Source organism: Sphaerulina musiva (assembly GCF_000320565.1).
Source record: "Sphaerulina musiva SO2202 unplaced genomic scaffold SEPMUscaffold_10, whole genome shotgun sequence".
NCBI lineage: Eukaryota > Fungi > Ascomycota > Dothideomycetes > Mycosphaerellales > Mycosphaerellaceae > Sphaerulina > Sphaerulina musiva.
The window spans coordinates 798,618-814,160 of record NW_016017392.1 but is presented as its reverse complement, the minus strand read 5'-3'; the positions used below and the strand labels follow the sequence as shown (position 1 = coordinate 814,160).

At 51.8% G+C, this 15,543-nt stretch overlaps 7 protein-coding genes across 7 annotated transcripts; 3 read left to right on the top strand and 4 right to left on the bottom strand.

Annotated features, from left to right (window-relative positions):
• Nucleotides 1-654: 654 nt before the first annotated feature.
• On the top strand, nt 655-5,339 carry SEPMUDRAFT_158632 (uncharacterized protein; the record flags this gene model as incomplete). Its single annotated transcript, XM_016907799.1, has 3 exons — nt 655-4,305; nt 4,564-5,217; nt 5,271-5,339. One exon carries the CDS (start codon nt 655-657, stop codon nt 3,709-3,711), a length of 3,057 nt encoding a protein of 1,018 aa, XP_016757577.1. The 3' UTR covers nt 3,712-4,305; nt 4,564-5,217; nt 5,271-5,339.
• Nucleotides 4,179-6,510, bottom strand: SEPMUDRAFT_166148 (ferric-chelate reductase; the record flags this gene model as incomplete). The annotated part of the gene is made up of 3 exons (XM_016908204.1): nt 6,285-6,510; nt 5,789-6,201; nt 4,179-5,721 (listed from the first exon to the last, which is right to left on the bottom strand). Exons 1-3 carry the CDS (start codon nt 6,417-6,419, stop codon nt 4,179-4,181), a joined length of 2,091 nt encoding a protein of 696 aa, XP_016757576.1. The 5' UTR covers nt 6,420-6,510.
• Nucleotides 6,511-6,756: 246 nt separating this feature from the next.
• SEPMUDRAFT_110938 (MFS general substrate transporter) lies at nt 6,757-8,541 on the bottom strand (the record flags this gene model as incomplete). Its single annotated transcript, XM_016900885.1, has 3 exons — nt 6,757-7,590; nt 7,821-8,184; nt 8,258-8,541. The coding sequence occupies 3 exons, from the start codon at nt 8,539-8,541 to the stop codon at nt 6,757-6,759; spliced, it is 1,482 nt and encodes a 493-aa protein (XP_016757575.1).
• Nucleotides 8,542-9,096: 555 nt separating this feature from the next.
• On the bottom strand, nt 9,097-10,125 carry SEPMUDRAFT_51858 (uncharacterized protein; the record flags this gene model as incomplete). The annotated part of the gene is made up of 4 exons (XM_016909205.1): nt 9,097-9,424; nt 9,489-9,579; nt 9,632-9,716; nt 9,793-10,125. The coding sequence occupies 4 exons, from the start codon at nt 10,123-10,125 to the stop codon at nt 9,097-9,099; spliced, it is 837 nt and encodes a 278-aa protein (XP_016757574.1).
• Nucleotides 10,126-11,318: 1,193 nt separating this feature from the next.
• SEPMUDRAFT_120307 (uncharacterized protein) lies at nt 11,319-11,675 on the top strand (the record flags this gene model as incomplete). Its single annotated transcript, XM_016901589.1, has 2 exons — nt 11,319-11,487; nt 11,608-11,675. 2 exons carry the CDS (start codon nt 11,319-11,321, stop codon nt 11,673-11,675), a joined length of 237 nt encoding a protein of 78 aa, XP_016757573.1.
• A 268-nt stretch (nt 11,676-11,943) lies between these two features.
• Nucleotides 11,944-13,062, bottom strand: SEPMUDRAFT_120306 (alpha/beta-hydrolase; the record flags this gene model as incomplete). The annotated part of the gene is made up of 1 exon (XM_016901588.1): nt 11,944-13,062. The coding sequence occupies one exon, from the start codon at nt 13,060-13,062 to the stop codon at nt 11,944-11,946; it is 1,119 nt and encodes a 372-aa protein (XP_016757572.1).
• Nucleotides 13,063-13,730: 668 nt separating this feature from the next.
• Nucleotides 13,731-15,329, top strand: SEPMUDRAFT_52028 (FAD/NAD(P)-binding domain-containing protein; the record flags this gene model as incomplete). Its single annotated transcript, XM_016909212.1, has 3 exons — nt 13,731-14,371; nt 14,475-14,898; nt 15,003-15,329. The coding sequence occupies 3 exons, from the start codon at nt 13,731-13,733 to the stop codon at nt 15,327-15,329; spliced, it is 1,392 nt and encodes a 463-aa protein (XP_016757571.1).
• Between the last annotated feature and the right edge of the window lie 214 nt (nt 15,330-15,543).

The following is a 15,543-nucleotide window of genomic DNA, read 5'->3' as shown; positions in this document are numbered from 1 at the left end:
AAGAATGATGTGCAGAGACATGTTCCGAGACCTGGCTGTGGCTCTGTGCGTGAGCTGATACAGGCACTTCCCAGGCTTCGTCCAGGCCTTGCAGCCACGGCGCAATGTTCTGCGCCATTACCACTGCGGATGTGGTATGCCGTACATTCGGGAAAAGTGGAGGGGAATGGGATGGTGGTGGTGGTGGTGGTGACGGCGGCGTCGCGTGTGGATGTGGTGGTGGTGGTGTTCGTTCGTTCTATTCGACTTCGTACAGCGCGTCGGCGATCCCGTCCAGGTCGACCAGTGTATACAGGTAGACAGGCAGTCAGTCAACCTATACATACAGTAACAGAGACACGACAAGAAATGGGCCAAGAGTGCAGGTCGAGAACAATACAGTGTGTCAGTGCGTGCAAAAGCAGACCGGGTCATTTGTGCTGGTGCTTGTGATGTTCATACAGTTTATGCATTCGCTTGCGTCGCCATGGCAACACACCATCCCTGTTGCCACCTCAGCGCGCCTCACAAACCAACGAGTGCGCGATCCAGAGGATACCGATACTCTACTACTACCTTACTGCTACCACCACCACCACCACCGCCACCACCGTCACCACCGCCACCAGATACCATGCGAGATCATGCGTCGCTGCTGATCTTGTTCCCCTCGTCATGATCCGGACCCATCTGCCGCGAGGGTACATATGGTCGGCAGCGAGTGAATTCCAGCGGACAGAGCTTTTTCGCGACATCGTCTATGAAGATGCAGAATCCATCGACCACGAGAGACTGCTGCCCGACTCGGAAGACGAGTTCCCTCTGTCCGAGCGCATCCTAAAGCGGCAGAAGATCGAACAGCTGGCCAGTGACTTCCTTGACGGAGAGGAACTGAGCATTCTTTCAGCACGACTAGATGCGACAGCCCTCGTTGATGCTCTGTCGTGGTTCTTTGATAGGCCGAAGGAAGTCGGACAAGCCATCGCGAATGCAGACTGGGATGAGGGCTCGCAGGAGAGCTGGCAAGACGTCGACGATGACTGGGACTTCCTACGGAAGCACTGCGCCACGCGAGACATTGCGCATCGGCATGACGACGGGATGCAGAATGTGGTGGGCCCGCCCTCCATAGAGGAGGAGGAGGAGGAGGAGGAGGTTGTCGTGGAAGCCCGGCAGTCCAGCTGCCGACGTCGGAAAAGCCAACGTCTGGCCCGGATTTCCTTTGGTCCCAGTGCAGCTGCTCTTCGAAAGGCAGCTGATCTGCGAAACAGGAAGCTCAGAGCCGCTGCGTCCAATACTGTCGAGTCCATCCCCCAGTCTTGTCCACGGAAGATAGTAGAAAATAGTCAGTTCGAACCAGAATCTACCATCTCTGCGGAACAGGACACTCTCTCGGATTGTGGTCCATCGCCCACTCCCGCGTGGACGAGTGCAATGTGGCGAAGTAAAGGCGCCTTCAGACCACCTCGAAGGCCCCGACCTGTTCTCAAGGCCGTAGATCAAGATTGCAGTCGAGATGAGCTGGGTTGGTCATCGTTCAACAGCATACCCTCTCATTCCGCCCGAACTCGATCTGCCGCCAGAGTCGTTGCTGAGCGTGAAGCCGGCACACAAAACAGCCAGAACGCTGCCGTGACCGCGCTTATATCGTCCGCCGAGTCTGTCTCGTCTCCTGTCACTGAGTCCGCTAGTCGCCCCTGTCGTGACAGAGACGCCGTGTCTACGATCGACGAGCAGTCAGGAGACGCTTCTGAGCAGGCCCTCGCGCAATCGGGGTATTTGGCTGTACCCGCTGTTCTCGAGAGTAGTGGTAGCCAGGGAGATAGCCAAACTAGACTTCTCGAGCAGCAAGGCGTCTTGGCAAAGCCCCGGAAGTCCTGGGCGACCGTAAACCACGGCCAGGTGATCTCAATCGAGCAGGAAGCGATTCCACCTCGTGCAATTCCTGGAGATGCCACAAAGGATGATGCTCCACCACGCACCAGAGCCAGCATACTCCAGTCAGCCAGACTGAACGCTAGCAAACCGCGGAAGGCAAGAACCGCAAAGTCAGCTGGAGGTACACCCATGGCCACAGTCTCTCAGGTCAAGCGACGTTCCGATCGACGGCGCTCTGCTCCTTCAGAGTCGCAGAAAGCTGCCGATGCCCTGCAAGATCTGGCATCGGATCAACAAAGTCACGTGAGCATTACTCGTATGCAGTACAACGAATCTGCTCCTGCGAAGAACTCATCGCCCTTCGTGTATCGCAAGCGCACCGCCAAATTCGAAAATAGCAGCGATGAGCCAGGTCTCGAACCAGTCATGCCACAAAAGGTGCCAGCCACAGTAGCAGCACCTGCGAAGGCATTGGCAAAGACGCCCAGGCGTGCAGTCAACTTCCAATCATCCGACGTGAATGAGAACTTTCAGGACCCACGAACGCCTTTAGTCAATGAGCACATCAACCAACTCTTACCCCGAAACTCCACTACTGGCCCGCGATCTCGCTCTTTACGATCATCACTTCGACAAGAAATGATTGCGTCCGGTGCCGAGCTCAGTCGCGCAGACGGAGATCAGTCTTCGCAGCCGCAGATGACAGGCTCTCCAGGAGCAGAGGAATCGCCAGGGGAAGAGACTGTTTTAGCAGAGTCTTTCATGGAAGAGGACAATACTCGGAATATATCCATCCTTGCAGATTCACCGCAGCCTGGACCGGAAGTCCAGCAGCAGCAGCAGCAGCTGTGGCCAGGCACTCAAGCCATGCTTGCTCAAGCTCAGCATGAGTTGTTTACGTCCCCCAACAAGACGGACTCGGCCCTTTATCTTGGTGACAAGAGTACACCTCAGGTCCAATCCAAGAATGCTACAGGACGTCGGCGGCGTCCACTTGGGGGGCTTTCTCAGGAGCCCATGCCCAGTACGCAAGCACTGCTTCAGGACTGGCAAGGCTGGTCCAGTATCAAGAAACCCAGGCAACCGGGCAAGAGAGTCAGCATTGTGCAATCGCCAACAGTGGACAAATGTGCTCCGGATCTGATTGCATCGCAACCCGTTCAGTCGTTCGAAGATAAAGCCAGACGTCGGAGCAGCCTTCGTTTCTCCATGTCATTCTCACAGGACTCTCCGGTTCGAGACTGGACAGATGGGCCAGCTTCAGGAGCACCGCAGTCCACGGCTCTCGTGCCAGCCTCCTTTGCAGAGCCAAACGTTGCTTCCTGGCCGAAGCCAAGTGGCAAAGTTGCGTCTTCTGCTTCATTCGAATCTAGCTTGTTGCCAATGGCTGTTGCAGCTCGGGCACAATCCGCCACCGAACTGAACGAAGCAGCGACGACATTGGCTGTCTCACCTCTGATGGACGACGATGGAACTACCGTGAATTGCAGCTTTGGTGTGACTCCTGCGGCGCCCGTACAGAGCAAGCAACCCGACGCCGAGCCGACGGCGGTCGACAGCAATGCTGCACCGCAGTCTTCACCCAAAGGCATGTCATTTAGGAGATCACCCGTCCCGGTCGAGGTGCCGCAGCCATTAATTGAATATGAGGAATCCCTGGTTGGTGAGCTGAGTTTTGGAGCTCCAGATGTGATGGGTGGCGATGATCTTGCAGCATCTATGCCTAGCTATTTGATGGTTCAGAATGCTCAGGCGGTAGTGTTCACCACAGAGTATGACACGCAGGAGTTGATGACGACCATAGGTGAATTGGCGGAGGATATACTGGGCACTGCTGCGACAATTAGCTTTTGAGAAAAACATACCAAAATGATGGCCAAGGAGAAAGGGACTACCATGAGATAACCAGCGTATTCTTTTGTGGAATTGCCCGTATGACGACAACAAAAATTCTAGTGCAGGAGATGAGCTGAATTCCACTGTCAGATTCTTGATGGCAGCTACTGGTGAGATGCTAGTGACTTTGTACAGATCACTTTCAGCTTGATATGGATCCTGCCGGACAAGTCATCGAACATCACATCTGGAACACTGCAGCGAATTCTCGAAAACGCACAAGAATTGGACATTGTCAGCGTGAATAAGTGTAAATACCTCCTGGCATGTTCCCACTTCAACAGGACTCCCATACGCGATGGCATCAGTTTGATGCGTTCAATGTCCCAGGCTGTGGCTGGTGTGAAGAAGATGTTCAGGAGTTGTATTTGGTAATGGGTGACCTAACTTGGTCTCGTTTGCAGTAAGCTCTTACCTACTTATCATCACCATGCAAAGGATTCCGAGAGCAGTCGAACAGGGCGGCTTGACGTCCTCGCCAGACGGCACACAACTTCTCTCACCTCTTCCATCATAGATCGGGGGCCGCTCACTAACACAACAAGTTCACCGATACCGATACCCAACTCCGCTTCCAGTACACTGCGAACGTCGAAGCGAGCCCCCACAAGCACGTCCTTTTCGACGGACTCGATCGAAGGCTCTACCGCATCTACAAGTCCTCTGCTCCTGCAACTCCAATATAATTTCTTCCTGCCACGGTGGGTCTGGAGGGCTGGAATCAATGCGGTAATGCCCACGCCTCCACCAACACAGATGAGGTGTGATGCAGTGGGAATCGTATACGAAGTCGAATAGCCAGATTCCACGAGCACTGGGAGCTTGCGGTGCCGCGCCAGCAGGGAAGTCGAGCCGTCGCAGACTCGGATGTAGAGCGTCAGCGAGGCTTTGTAGTCACCCAGAAGACTTTTATCCGCACTGTGCTCAGAGACCATCTGACTTTTGGTGCATTCCAGGTCTTTCGTAATGCCGAGAGCTTTTTCGTCCGGCTGAGTCGCTTCGAGACTGCTCTCTGATGGAGTGCCCGATGGTACTGTCGAAAAGGTGGTCGATATCGAAAACGGATGATTCTCCCATACGCGCCACGTCAAGGTTGGGAAGTAGAAATACCCATGGCCGTCTCCAGTCAAACCCTCGATATCCACTCGGCAATAGTTGTCGTCGATGACGGTGATGGAAGCCGTCCGGATGCCGTACCGTGCCACGCGCAGAAGACGCACCAAGCGATCGAAAGCCCATATACCGAATGCGATATAGATCCAGAGCTCATAGCCCCACTGATGTGCGAAGTTGTAGTAGATGTGCAAGTAACACCCGACCAGCGACAACAGTGCGATGGCAAAGTGTGATGCCAAGAAGAGTTCGTAGGCCCTCTTGCGAATCGATTGGACGGATGCGGGAAGAAGAATAGTGAAACCGAGAGTGGCAATGATGCCCCAATACCAGTAAGGTAGCCTCGATTCGGTATTATGGGTGCCATCCTGCACATATATGACGAGGTAGATGATGGAGTGCAGGATTGCTTCGACGGCGCATATCACGGCCACCCAGCTGTGCAAGATGACAAAAGTCCCATGGTCCCAATTGGTGAGCCAGCGCAGAAAGTTGTTTCTGCCGGCGTAGAGGGCCAGGACAGGAACGTTCGCATAGCTGAGAACTCCGGTACGGTTGGCCACATAGGTCAAGAGCTGGCGATTGCGCGTCGAGAACCAGGCACTGGGATCAGCGATCCGGTAGCCGACGATGCACAGGACGAGATTGATGATGAGCAAGTAGAGCACGAAGACTGCTTGGCCTCGCGTCAGATCCCGGAATAGCTTGTGAAGAATGCCGCCACGGCGAGCCGGGACGACTTCCTGGTCGACGAAGACGGCGTAGAATTTGGAGGTGAGTAGGCGTGGTAGAGGCAGAAAGCGAACCAGCGATGCCGCAATAGGGATGAGCACTGCTGAGATCAGGAGTATGAGCCTGTAGGTCTCGGTGAGTGAGGGTTTCGGTTTCGGGGTCGAGGCCTGGTCATATACGCTCTACTTACCCATACTTGGAGTGATTGATTTCGACTGCTGCGAATACCGACAATGACATGGCTTGCAGCTTCCAGTCGGTATCGGCAACGAGCACGGTAGTGTTCAACGGGGAGCCTGGAGAGATTGATACTTCGGGGGTAGTCGGCACCCGGTCAAGCGCTTGTTGATACGTCAATCGGGGCTCAGGCTGGTGAGCTTGCTTGCCGGGGACTTCGTGGTACCAGTATTTCTCTATCTGCCACGGCTTCAGACTTGTGCAATGTTGCTTGATACACCATGCCATGGAAGTCAGGAAATCGGCATCGCTGGCGTAGCATTCCGTTGAAGTGTCGACCATATCCTCTCCATCCATCGTCATAATGCTCGAGCAGTTGAGTCGACTACTCGATAGAGCTTCACGACAGGCATATGGGCATACTGGCTGCAGAAGGTCAATCATCACCATTCAAATCAGCACATGACGGCAACATCGTGAACACTGCTTTGGGATGGAGGAACACTCACGTCGTACATGGGAATGCCATAACCAATGAATCCAATTTCTGGCCTGCCCGACATCATCATCGCCGCACATGGCAAGACGACGTGCGAGGCCACGGACAGCGCGAGCAACCCTCGCAACAGGACAGAAACAGCCATGTCTAGTGTCGATCTCAGGAGGTTTGGTGCAGTGAGAAATTGGACTGACTGCTCATGTTCGGTTATATTCTCGACAAGTGAGCGTTGATACAGTGGTACTTGATAGACATCCCCCGGCCACTAGCCCCTGTTGATGCCAAGCATATAACTTGCTCGTTTCTGCTCACATGCGAGCCAGGGGGTAACTGGAATCTTGTCCAGATCCAACACAACTGAATAGCCGCTTCAAGCTTGCGTTTGCACAAGTGACAATATGCAATCTAGATCGATCTATATTGCCTCAAACTAGACAAACTACTGCAAAGACGGCCATGCCAATCCTTGGCACTTGGACTTTTCACTCACGTGAATCGCGGAATTGGGACCTTTCGCGTAACTTTGCCCCGTGCTTAACCAACAACAGCGCTACAGGCAGCATAAGAGCCGCAAATGCGGCAAGTAGCGTGTTGCCCCAGCCGTATCCAAGCTCTTGATACAGTCGCGGGGCAGCCAGAGGGATAGTCAGACCACAGACACATCGCACCCCGATACTCAACGCGATGGCGCTGGCAGCGTACAGCGTGTATGCTTCGACGAGATATGCCTGCACCGCCTGAAAGACGAGCACGATCCCACAGGCACTGAGTGAAGTTCCCGCTATTGGCAGCGTCCAGTGTTGATGATATTCCAGCGACCAGCCATAGCACAGATGTCCGCCTGCCATGAGAACCCCCGCGTACTGTAGAAGGGGTAGATGGTGCTCGGGCTGGACGGCCGTGCTCCCTGTCTTGGTCCGTTGCGTTTCCTGCCACTTGCCAAAGATGTGAATGGCCACTTGCGATGTGAGTGAACCGATTCCGAACCCAAGATAGGCGAGTCCTGCCTCTCCCGAGTTGAACTTGTAGGTGCTTTGAAAGACACTGGTAAAGGTCGAGAACATGAAGTACATGTAACTGTACGCAATGGCTCCGAATAGAGAGAGGATGACTGCTGCTGGGCAGCGGATCAACATCTTCCACGGTCGAGCGAGAGAAGGCAGCAGAGAAGTTCGCAGCTGGCCGGACTTGTTGTACGACGACTGGTAGGATTCGACGCCTGTCGTCTTTCGCAGTCGCTTGGCTTTGATCTCGAGTAGTCGTGGAGCATACGTTTCAGGCAAGAGAACGAGGCATATCAGTAGCCAAAATGCAGCCTAAACACACGCACACACACACCAATTAGTATCATCGTTGCAAACCACATGGCCATGGAGGAGAACATCCCATGATGGAAAGCATCCGATATGTCCATATCCATTGTGTCGCAAGAGCCAGATATCCTCCCGCGATGGGACCGATCATGGGAGCCTTGGTATTCTTCCGTTAGCAGCTATACACACGGCCGCCCGCTTTCTCTCTCTCGGAAGCTGATCATAGCTCTCACCAACACCGGTCCCACATTCCACACATTGAGCGCCATTCCACGATCTTCCGGGTCCATCATATCCGCAATATAAGCACCGCCAAGTGATATGGTGCAAATCCCCATGACCAAGCGACCCACGATCAACACGGGGATGCTTGGCCTGAGCGCACACACAATGGCTGCAATCATAAACGCCAGATTTGTCGCGTGCATCAGAGGCGACCGACCGTACCGCTCCGAAAGAGGCGACAGGACCAAGGATCCTGCGGCGACTCCTACCACTTGTATCGAAACTAGCAGTTGAGCGATGACTGCGTTGTCAGATCCAAAATCTGCCATTGCTTCGGGGATGACTGGAGCAACCATGGTGATGGACATGGCTCTAAAGGGTTTGGAGATCAAATAAATCAGTTGCTGAGCGCTAACAGAGAGAGATAGAGAAAACACGTCCGTACTGGCAGAGCGTCAGAGCAGAATTCTTGATTACTATCGCCCATTTCTTGCGTGGAGACCAATTTCGTGGGTTCGCTGGGTCAGTTGGGCCGTCCCAATCGACAGTATATTCTTCTGCTTCTTCTTCTTCTTCTGATGTGAAACCTGTCACGTTCGCTGCTTCGAGTACCTTCGCGGCCTTTTCGCAGTCATGGCTTGATGCGTCGAGATCCGTTGTGGCTTCATGATTGCTGACACTGGTGGTCCATGGTCGCTCGTGAGTATCAGGGGAATGCTCGTTTGCCATGGCTGAACAACGATATAAGAGTACAATGGAGTTTGTGGAGGTTTCATAAAACAGGAGTTCGAGTCTGAAAACGAGGAGTAGAGATGATATTGAAGTGCAGAGTCTGCAGACCTAGCGGGAACGGCGATGCTAGCTGTCTACATTATTGTGAGACCGGCAGAAGAGCCAGTCTGACCGCCGCCGGACCGCATCGCCCGAACATAATAATGTCAAAAGGGAGATGTTGGAGGCGGTACAGCAACAGGGGGCGGAGTGCGAGTGAAAAGTGCAACAGACTGTGTCTTATACATATGGTGTTGCAGCATGAGGTATTGTATAATGATGCTGTCGGCTATCGTGGTTGTGCCAGGGGGGGGACGAAAGTAGGCTTGGCAAGCTCCTAAAAGGGGGATGCCGGCCCGGTGGGACAGTGCAAGTGAAAAAAAGAAAAAAGGGCCGGAGGCCCGGAGCCCGACGGCGACATGGCTAACTACCACTACCAATGCCTACAATCTATCAACTACATTTTTCCCCCATACCGCTTCACAGCAGAAACCCCTAATCGACTGTACGCGCTCAATCGAAGAACACCAGAGCGCGAACTTCGATACTCTGGCGCGGCTCTCCTTCACTCAAGTGCCCCAGATCAAACGAACAGTGCGGTACCGCCAGTTGCGCCTCCTGACGCGAATCATATCCCACGAATATCGCCAACTCCGTCTCCGTTTGATCAGGAATCCAATACCATCGGTGAGCGGGGCTATACAGCGCCTGATAGATCTCGTTGACGATGTTCGGGAACACTTCGTCCGTCACCATCAGGTCGGTGGATGTGTTGACCGTGCTTGCATCGCAGTACGCCAACGGGTAATCTCGAAGGGGCCCTTTCAACGGCTTCCATGCACTGCAGTACACACGATGGTCAGCTCGGCCAGGTCAACGCTTCCGTCTGTGTGTTCTTCACTGACTTGATTGCCTGAAAATGTCTGTTCTTGAGCTCCGGTGCCTTGCTGCCGAAATAGTTCTGGAGACGCTCCTCGATTTCTTTCGTGGTGTAGTCTGTGGTTTTTGATGAGCGGCAATATCTCTTCTCTCAGGGGCTACGACTCACCAATGTGGGCAGAAAGCGCTGGTTGAGGACCTTGGTCCTGCGATGGAGATGTCTTGAGGAATTCTGGCTTTCTCTTCCTGATCATCTGTGCCACAGGTTTGGTAAGTCAGCAGTCGAATTGACGATGGAGGTTTCCTGTGGCTGGCTGACGCCTCACATACGTAGTCGAAGATGTAGATTTCCTTCGCCCCGAGAGTCTTCTGCAGGCAACGATGTACTGCTGGCAAGTATGTACTCTCTATCTTCGACTCGTCATCGAAATCACTTGGAGGCATACAACTCTCGAGCTCGCCCATGGCCAGCCCACTCCTGTTGTAATCCAGGTTGGCCGACCGGAGGCTATGGATCTTGATTCCGGGATGAAAATCAATGGTAAAATTCGACCATGGTATGCCTTCTGATGTCGGATACGTCAGAATATATGGTTTCTCCGTCAGCAGCTTCTCGCCATCTCCTCGAGCATATCGAAGGGTGGCCAATACTGTATCTCTCATTGCTGAAAATGTGATGTCGTGGCACTGTCAACAAGGGAAGATTTTTCATCTTTGACATGTGAGCCAAGAAGGCTGCTTTTTCTACCGCCGAGAAGCTGCCTACGCCGTGTCACACGACCTGTGTGCCCCCCGTATGCGCAATACAGAGTCTCTACGCATCGTACCAGCCAACAAGGCCTGGCAGCCCTGTATACGGGCTCCCTGCGCAAGAATGAGTACTTATGCGACTGACAGAAGAGAGAGATGATCAATGCTTCTGACCGACGAAGATACTTGACAGTCCCGGCCAGCTTCTCAGTAGTATAGACGCTATGAGCGTATTGAACCAGCAAGAAGAATTCCATCATCGCATACGACGACCAATCTGTTGCTGAATGGTTATTCTTTTCCAAAGGGGCAAGCCAACGCGCGCGGCGCATACTTGCTCAACTCCCCAGCCGACGATTGCTGGGGGGCGAGAGTTATACCGAAACTCACGTATTCACTCGCTACGCTCGCCGTAGTGTGATGATATGAGTAAGCGACACTATGGCGACGGATTTGGAGCATGCTACGTTTCGGTATGGTCCAACAGTCATCGAGCATCCCCTTGAGCAGAGACTTACACACTTCACGCCACTGAAAGTAACATTCAGACGGGCCGAGTCGTACAATCGATATACACGAACATCTTAGCGAACATCGTGCTGACCCGTAGCAGGTTACGGTTAACTCCTGCTGTTGCAATAGCAATCATTGTCCAATGATACGTCGAAGCGACACACCAACGCCGACTGTCTTCCATCATACGTTTCCCCTGGCGTGCGTCGTGTCGATCATTTCGTGTGAGTTGGGCACAAAGCATCATGTTCGTGCTCAAACAAGAGCAGAACACACGAGGGCCATTCTTTCAATCCAAGGGGGAAGCCTGTCAACACGAGAGATGCTCCCCGAGAATTCGATTGCTGTGTGTGAACATCGCTCTGTCAATCAAGCTAGAGGGTCACGCAATACCAAGAGGTGCTGTTATGGAGCTGGAAGATCAGATAGAACGGCATATATAAGAGATGAATCATTTCGCCCCCTTTCTTCCATCTCCTGACAAAGATCAGCGAATCAAAACAGAAAAACAAGTAACCCACCGCCAATCACCAATCCCCACCACCACCACAAACAATCAACAACGCTTCAAAATGCCAGCCACTTCAGCAACCATGCCAGCCGAAGAGGTAAAGATCCAGCCATGGAAGAAAGTCTTCCCGCAAAAGGAGAGCGACAAAGCCATCGATGCCGAAACCGATCCTCAGCAAATTGATCTCCGACGCTCCTACGCCACTCACGCACCAAACAGCAAGGGCAGCCTCATCGAGGTCAAGACCGAGAGTAAGCATTTTCGTCCGCATTCTGCATCAGCTCGTCTGTTCTGATCTCCGCTGATGACCTCTTTTTTTTTCTTGTCGCGTAGCCAAGTAAGCGGAGCAACCCCTGAAATCTGCGAGATAGGGGGGAGGGCGGAGCCGGATGGCATTGTCTCATTTTGCAACTTGATGGAGGTCATTGTGAGAATTTGAGTGCATAGATAGCTATCGGCAGTACATTCGTTTGAATCATAATCATATCGATGACAATCATATACATTCGTTTCTCCCCCTTTCTTTTCTAGTGGTCGCTTATACGAGCATTACAGCTCTGTAGCACGATATCTCTTACCTCCATCGTTCGAACGGCGCACACATTGTATCTAGCATATTCTCCATTGGTTGACCATACCATAAACCCGGTGTGTTCTTGCGAGGGAAGAAATGATTGATAGGGAGTAGCAGTAACTCGAACATTCTATCAAAGTCTATCGACAAAACCCCTGAGCATATCGAGTAATTCCAAAAACTCGTCCGGCACGTACTGCCTCAACAATAAATCACCCGTATGAGTCATTCCCAATCTCACCCTTCCCACACTCCTCACGCCAGCCCGAACGAGTTTCCTGCAATACTCGATCCCTTCATCCCTCAACGGATCCAACTCAGCAACCATAATCACATGAGGCGGCAAGCCACACAAATCAGACTCCATCGCCCAGTATGGCCAAGCAAAACGATCGTTTCGAAATTTGCCCTGATGGTCGTAGAGACGAGCATAAATCGAGCACGAAGAACAACTCACATCATATCCATCACACTCGACCAAAGATTGCAGCAGATTTTTCAATTTCCATTCCCGACTCTGGTCGTACGCTCCGCTGATATAGGGATCCACGGCAAACACACCATCGATCGTAGCCTTTGTATTTTCACTAATATTGAGTCTCAACGCTGTAGCCAAAGCCAGATTTGCCCCTCCGCTATCACCGTGCAGCACGATTTTGCTGATTCGCAGGTCTTGTTTGTGTTTGTTTATCCACCTCGCTGCTGAGACACAATCGTCTAGTCCCGTAGGAAATGGATTGAGATTGGTGTGTGAACTGGCTTCGGGATTTCCGTTGCTGAGAACATTGCTGAAATCCACGAGAATGGCGACCAGACCCGTGCGAGCAATCGCTTCTGCGTAGCTCGTGTGTAGACGATTTTGCGTGGATAACATGACCATGCCACCTCCGTGAAAATACAAGACGGCGGGTAGCTCCTCCTGAGAGTTTTCATGGGCGGGGCGATATATGGATAGTTGAATTTGGTTCTCGTTGACGCCAGGAATGAAGACTTGTGTCACGGTGATTGGACTTTGTTGCGAAGGATGTAGTACGCCAAAGTCCATTCCATGTATCATGCTCTCGAGTGCCTTTTCGCTCTCATGGGCGAAAGCAATTATTTCTGCTAGAGAAGCATCTGGAGTGATGTTCGCGGTCAGAAAAGTATTGTACTGCATTTCATACGCTTCTAGGCCTTTCAGGAGTCCACGATGAGTTCTCGGATCGGTGGCGAGGCTCGATTGAGAGTTTCCCAGACGACCCGGAAGGAGCATTTTCGTTCTTCTGGATGCGATGATGGTGGAATGAGGGTCTGTCGCTGAAGGATCGATTTTTTTTTGTTGCTGTCGACCATTGGAAAGAGTACAATATTCTCAGTCGTCCGATCGAAACTCATTCGTGAAGCCGAAGATTACCAAATACGGCAACTTGCTCAAACCCCTGTCCAAGAAAAAAATGCTCACGAGGGGGGGAGAAAAAAGGGGAAAAAAAAAGAACATCCATGAAGAAACCGAAAAGGAAAACTGCTCAAGAGAAAAGGGTCATCCATGAAAAGTGCCCAGGGAAACTGCTCAGGCATCTTGTTCTTGGGCATTGCAAACACATGTACGTAAATTCTGATATTGTCTTCGTGACCCCTGGCGAAGTATCCTAAGTGAAAAGGGTTACAGGGTCACGCAAACATTTTCTCCCCCCGGCCGTCGATGATCATGTTGTATTGGGCTCGTGTCGATAGTAAACCCCAGAGAGTCTCCAAGCTCGGGATACGAGATGGCAACATTGTCGGTGTAGATGAAGGTTTCGCTATACACACGTACGGACTAAGGGATTCGCCTGGACCAACCATAATTTCTTCCATGCACCAGAGAGAAAATAGGGGAAAAAATCTGATTGTTTACATTGTCTCATCAGAATTCCAAGTAGTAAGCCAAAAAAATTTATCATGAGAATCATCATCGTCGGCGCTGGCGTCTCAGGCCTATCCACATATCTCCTCCTCGAAAAACTTCTCCCACCAATTCTCGGCAAAACTACCAGAAAATTAGAATTCCTCATTTACGACTCCCACATCTCCATACCAGCGGGAGCAGGATCAGGAGCAGGGCCCATTGGTAACACTTCCATCCTCCCTCCAACCAGCATCAAGATTCTACAACAAATCGATCCTGAACTGTATACGTTGTTCAAATCACAAGGATTCGAGAACCATGCTTTTACAATTCGATCTGCGAGGGGATATACTCTTGCAAAGCTGCCTACAACAACAACAACAACAGCCACAACAGCAACAGTCGATCAGAAAGAGGAATATGCCATCTCATGCCCTCATGCCGTCCTCAAAGAATGTCTACGAGAAATTGTCGGAAGGCGAGAGCAGCCGATTCTCCACGGCAAAGTCATCGATGTAGAGTTGGGAGGAGGAAAATCTCCAGATGGAAATCAGAAACCGCGAGTCAAATTCTCCGACGGCCGTCCCTCCGTCGAAGCAGATTTGGTCATTGGTGCAGATGGCGTCCACAGTGTGGTGAAACGAGCAGTGTTTGGTCAAGAGGCTGATGAAAAGCACTATGCACCGGAATTTGAGTAAGTTTTTTTTTCTCATCTTCTGCCGTCTGTTCTTCATGTTCTTGATTTGTTCGTTCATGCGAAGTGAATAGACCTGACCTCCTGAGCTACATTACAACAGGGGTTTCGGCGGCGTCGGCTCTTTCATCAAGATGGACAACAGTAAGGAGAAGAAGAAGGATGAGGAGAGCGTGCCAGATATTATCGCGAAGCAGAAGAGTGCGGTAGTCACATTCGGGCCTACAGGCTCTTTCGGCTATGCTGCTGTATCGCCCCTTTCAGCATGCACAACGCTGGGATGGTGGTCCAACTGGCCATCAGAAGAAATCCCTTCCCCTGAATCCACCGACGCGGCTCAAGTACAAAAACAGTTGGAGCAGCGGCATGGAACTTGGAAGGACCCGATAATCCAGAAATGTATCTCTGCTTCCAACACATCATCAGTCTATCCGTTGTGGACAACGCCAAAGTTACCACACTGGGGCAAAGGAGGGTGTGTTTTGCTCGGAGATGCTGCTCATACGTTACAAGCGACCAGTGGACAGGTAAGTTTCCGTCAATCGAAGGAAGGGTTGTTGGAAGACGAACTCCTTTTTCTTTCTTTCCACACAAAGATCTCGCGGCTGACTTGTTTGTCAAACTCATTCAGGGAGCAGCACAAGCCCTTGAAGATAGTGTGACTTTCTCCCTTCTCCTGACTCACTACCTTTCGGAATCATTGCAAGAAGAGGAGACTTCACTTGATGATTTTGATGATGATGATGACCAAAGATCCACCTCCTCCCACGCCCTCGCCCAAAGCATCGATTCCGCCACCAAAGCTCTCTATGAGCTTCGACACGAACGAGTAGCCAATATCAAGACACAAACGCGGAATCTATATTTCGGCAGACGCAAGATTACTACTCTGTGGTGGGAGTATACATATTATTGCTTCTTATTCCTCGTGACAAACTTTCCTCGCATCGGTAAGTGAGCAGGACACTCGGGGTTCAATGGGGCCCTTTCTCTTTCTTCTCTTTTCAGCTGACACGACAATGTTCTTTTTTTTTGCGCAGGTGGTTGGATCATTGGCAACTCCTTCTCAGAAGCCGGGCGAGAATGGAATGCGAAAGTGGAAATCGAGCGATTTTTGAGAGATGGATCATGATTGTTGGAGGGGAGAAGCACTTACAATCTTCTTTGGCCTT